The 4,868-nt window shown below is 42.0% G+C and overlaps 1 protein-coding gene across 1 annotated transcript in view; it reads left to right on the top strand.

The window, feature by feature from the left end:
* SIDT1 (SID1 transmembrane family, member 1) overlaps window positions 1-3,684 on the top strand; it is a 229,363-nt gene extending 225,679 nt beyond the window's left edge. The window contains exon 26 of the mRNA XM_006864177.1: window positions 3,587-3,684. Coding sequence (XP_006864239.1) covers window positions 3,587-3,649 — 63 coding nt within the window. The 3' untranslated portion in view covers window positions 3,650-3,684. The remainder of the gene's footprint in view (window positions 1-3,586) is intronic.
* Window positions 3,685-4,868: the final 1,184 nt, after the last annotated feature.

The following is a 4,868-nucleotide window of genomic DNA, read 5'->3' as shown; positions in this document are numbered from 1 at the left end:
CAGCAGTCAAGAAATCAAATGACATATTGCATTAGGCAAATCTGTTGCACAAGACCTTTTTAAAGTGTTGAAGAGCAAAGATGTCAGCTTCATGACTAAGGTACTCCTGATCCAAGCCATGGTATTTTCAGTAACCTCATATGCATGCAAAAGCTGGACAGTGAATAAGGAAGACCGTAGAAGAATTGATGCATTTGACTTATGGTGTCAGAGGAGAATATTTGAAAGTGCCATGGGCTGCCAAAAGAACCAACAGATCTGTGTTGGAAATAGTGCAGCCAGAGTGCTCCATGGAGGCCAAGATGGCCAAACTTTGTCTCTCATACTTCAGACATATTGTCAGGAGGGACCAGTCACTGGGGAAAGAGATCATGTTTGGTAAGGTGGAGGGTCAGAGAAAAAGAGGACGACCTCCAGCGAGATGGATTAGCAAAGTGGCAGCATCAATGGACTCAAGAGTGGCAACAATTTTGAGGTTGTCCCAGAATGGGTCAATGTTTTTCATTCTGTTGTGCATAGCGCCGCTATGAGTCGGTATCGACTCAATGGCACCTAACAACAAAAACAATAAGATACAGAATGTCAAAATTATTTCTCTATGTAGCACAGCACTCTGGGACTAAATTGGTATTAAAACTCAGCTTCCCAGAATTCTCCCAGAAACCAATTCGGCAATCACTAAAATTCTGATAGCATAAGGTTCTTTGTTCTCATGCTATACTCATATTCTGCTCCCCTTTTCCATTCTCACTGAACATTTTACAAATGGAGAGCACCAGACCTCTATTGCCTTCTCACAGTCTGTTCCAGGTAGCTCCTATAGTCACTCCATCTTTTGTCCAAACAACTTCCCAAAAGTCACATGCATGTAAAACCCCTTGCATGATAAGAGTTAAAGCAGTTTCTGGACTGCCACATAATCTCAAGAACAGAGCAGGGCTACCCTCTAGTGACCAGTTTGGGAAGTTAAACTAAACTGTATAGGCATCATTCCTTAAGGCTTTTACCTTTGATTGTTGTTGCTAAGTGTTGTCAAGTCAGTTCCGACTCATAGCGACCCTATACAGGGTTTCTAAGGAGCAGCTGGTGGGTTTGAATCGCAGACCTTGTGGTTCTCAGTCCAGTGCTTATCCTATAGCGCCACTCCAGGAGTCCTTTTTGATAGTCCTACTTTTGATATCACTGCTGATGTCCAATGAATCTTGGCTGAAAGCAGAGAATATCAGAAAGAAGTTTACCTGTGCTTTATTGACTACACAAAGGCTTTTGATTGTGTGGATCATGACAAGCTATGGACAACACTGTGAAGTATGAGTATTCTGGAACACTTAATTGTACTCATGAGGAATCTGTACATAACATGGGAACACTGAATGGTTTAAAATTAAGAAAGGTGTGCGACAAGGTTGTATTCTTTCACCATACTTATTCAACCTGTATACTGAGCAAATAATCTGAGAAGCTGGGTTATATGAAGAAAAACGTGGCATCAGGATTGGAGGAAGACTCATTAACAACCTGCAATATGCAGATGATACAACCTTGCTTGCTGAAAGTGAAGAGGAATTAAAATATTTACTGATGAAGATCAAAGAGCACAGCCTTCGGTATGGATTGCTTCTCAATGTAAAGAAAACAAAAATCCTCACCACTGGACCAATAAACAACATTCTTATCATAATGGAGAAAAGATTAAGTTGTCAAGGACTTCATTCTACTTGGATCAACTATCAACACTCACGGAAGCAGCAGTCAAGAAATCAAACGACGTACTGCATTAAGCAAATCTGCTGCACCAGACCTTTTTAAAGTGTTGAAGAGCAAAGATGTAAGTTTGAGGACTAAGGTGAGCCTGACCCAAGCCATGGTATTTTCAGTAATCTCATATTTATGTGAAAGCTGAACAGTGAATAAAGTAGACCATAGAAGATTTGATGCTTTTGAGTTATGGTGTTGGAAGAGAATATTGAAAGTGCCATGGGCTGCCAAAAGAACCAATAGATTAGATTGTTTTGGAAGAAGTGCAGCTGGAGTGTTCCTTGGAGGCCGAGATGGCCAAACTTCGTCTCTCATACTTCGGACATATTGTCAGGAGGGACCAGTCACTGGAGAAACATATCATGTTTGGTAAGGTGGAGGGTCAGAGATAAAGAGGAAGACCCCCCCAATGAGATGGATTGGCCAAGTGGCAGCATCAATGGACTCAAGCATGGCAACAGTAATGAGGTTGGCCCAGGATGGGGCAGTGTTTCGTTCTGCTGTGCATAAGGTCCCTATGAGTTGGTACCAACTCGATGGCACCTAACAACAACAACAAACTTCTGATAGACACCTTCATTAGAGGGAAAATAAAAGTAGAGGTAAAAAAAATAATGGTAAAGGGAAAAGGGGGGAGGAGTATTTCTTACATAGTATTATGTAAGAAATTAGTGGTTACAAGTCGAGCTGATAACCTCAAGGTCAGTAGTTCGAAACTAGACATTCGTTCCGTGGGAGAAAGATGAGGCTTTCTGCTCCCGTAAAGATTTTCAGCCTCGGAAACCCTATGCAGGGTCACTATGAGTTGGAATTGATTCCATGGTACAGCATTGCTTGTAAAACTGAAGTCACCTCTCACTTCTGCTTTCCTTTCTGGATCAGGCATTCTTTTTTAAAAATATATATATATATTATTTTTTCTCTAGCATATTTGCATACTATTCAATAGAAGTTTGAATATAGTGAGTTTTCCCAGATTTTAAAAACACAGAGATGCTCTCAATAAAATATTAGATGGCTTCATAAAGTTTGTGGGAACATGGAATTGTAATATCCAGTGCAGCACGACTTGATTTAAGTCTTGACTCAAAAGTTCCCTTCTAAGTAATGACTTTCCTAACCAGCTTATCAAAAAATTTTCATTTCCTCCACCCTGTGTTCCTGTATTTTCCCGATAATTTAATTTTTATCCTTAGCATGTGTTACCATCTATGGGTTAGGCTCAGAAACCCTATACAGGGTCACTGTGAGGTCGGGGCAGGCTCCACGGCACATAACCACCACCACCATTGTTTTAGTTGTTAGTTGCTTTCAAGTTGGCTCCTACTCATGGTGGCCTCATGTACGGTGCCCAGTCCCATGCTGTCTTCATGATTGTTGGTATATTTCAGTCCGTTTTGTGGCTATTTAACTACTGCATATTTTACATATTGGTTTCATGTCTGAAGTGCTCTCTTGTAAACTCCATGAAATAAGGGATGTTTGCATCTTTTGTTCCAAACTGTGCGAGGGGGCTTCAAAAAGACTAAAAAATAAATAAATAAATAAAATAAAACCCATTACTCCTAATTCCACTTTTTCACACATTTTTTGAAGTCCTTTCATAGAACAGTACATACTAGGTCCTCAATAAATATATGAATTAATTCATACATGAACTATGCAATTATAAAAATGCCTGTTAAGGGCAAGACATTTGCAGAGGGCTGCAGAAGACATGAAAAGAAGTGATGGAATGTTTATCTTTTAGTCAGTATGAGTCTTTGTGACAAATAAGAACTTATTGTGACTGTATATTCCCTTCGCTTTTCCTCCCCTCGCATTTCAGGTTTTGTTAACTCTGGATGATGATCTGGACGTAGTTCGGAGAGACCAGATCCCTGTCTTCTGAGCTGCCGGCATTAAGAGAGGAAGAAGGAGCGATCATTCTTGGTGCTGTTTTGTGAAATATACAGTGACTGCAGCAAAGTTTCCACTGCCAAATGCTCCAGTCACCCTGTTAGAGTCACCTCTGCTAGCATTCACAAAGGAAGAAAAGGAACTGAGGGGAGATTCAAACCTGCAAGAGGGGAGACAGAAGGGAAGCCATGACACTGGGCAGAGGCAAACCCTGAAAAGCCCAGAAACATCCATCCCCCTTACTTAGCAGCTCTGAGTCAGAGATGAACAAAAGCTGCACCAAAGTCAACTCACTCTCTTGAGACCCCTTTCACCCTCACCTCCGAGTTGCCAGGTTTGGCAGAATGATGCTGCGCCCCTCCCTCTGGCTGCATCCATGCTTGGAAAGGCCACCCACACAGAGTTCCTGCCTAGAAATGTTGACTTGGCCCCATTGGTACCTCTCCAAAACCTGCTGCTCTGGACATCCCAAAGCAGCAGTCCAGGGAGGGTTGAATTCTCCAGAGTGTGGTTGAAATGGACCCAAAGCTCCACACAATTGAAGTAGATGTTCTAGCCTTCCTAGTTAGTCACCTCCTAAGAAGAAGAACTGTTTGTTTCATGCAGGTTCTTGACCCCATTAGAAGGACAAAAGATTGGGCTTTGTCACATGAACTAATTTCTTATTGTCTTCTCCCTGCTATGTGTTGAACCCATAACTCAGGAACTCTGCTCCTCCACAGATATCTGGTCAGCTACACAGTGGAAGGGAAAACCACATCTAGCAGTGGGACAAACAAGAGAAATGGCCAACTAAGGGTTGGGTAACATCAGCATCAAACAAGCAGACCTCACCATAAGGACTTGGGTTTCTGGAATAAATTCAGTAAAGGAAAAAGTGCTTACTGAGCCTTCCGACTCAAACACAGCTCAAAGTTGGACATGCCCACATCACCCTTGAGGAAGAAATATATGTTCTAAGTAGGGGGCCTTCTGTGACTGAGCCCCTTATCTGTCGTTTTGTGCTGATTGGGTACTCTAGGGCTTTCTCCCTGACGTTCTCAGAAGTAACTCTCTGGGCGAAGGCATTCCACTCTTCTTCTCTGATTTCAGAAAGTGCAGCTGAGTTGATATTACCTCATGGTTTTGTAGTTGCTACTCTGTCTTTCATGAGGTGTTGAGAAGCTCAGTGTACCAGTTTCATTCTCACACTGGCAGCTCTGCTTCTAAGA

The sequence above is a fragment of the Chrysochloris asiatica genome, unplaced genomic scaffold (genome assembly GCF_000296735.1).
Source record: "Chrysochloris asiatica unplaced genomic scaffold, ChrAsi1.0 scaffold00061, whole genome shotgun sequence".
Lineage (NCBI taxonomy): Eukaryota > Metazoa > Chordata > Mammalia > Afrosoricida > Chrysochloridae > Chrysochloris > Chrysochloris asiatica.
The sequence above is the reverse complement of the archived record's forward strand: the minus strand, read 5'-3'. Positions and strand labels throughout refer to the sequence as shown.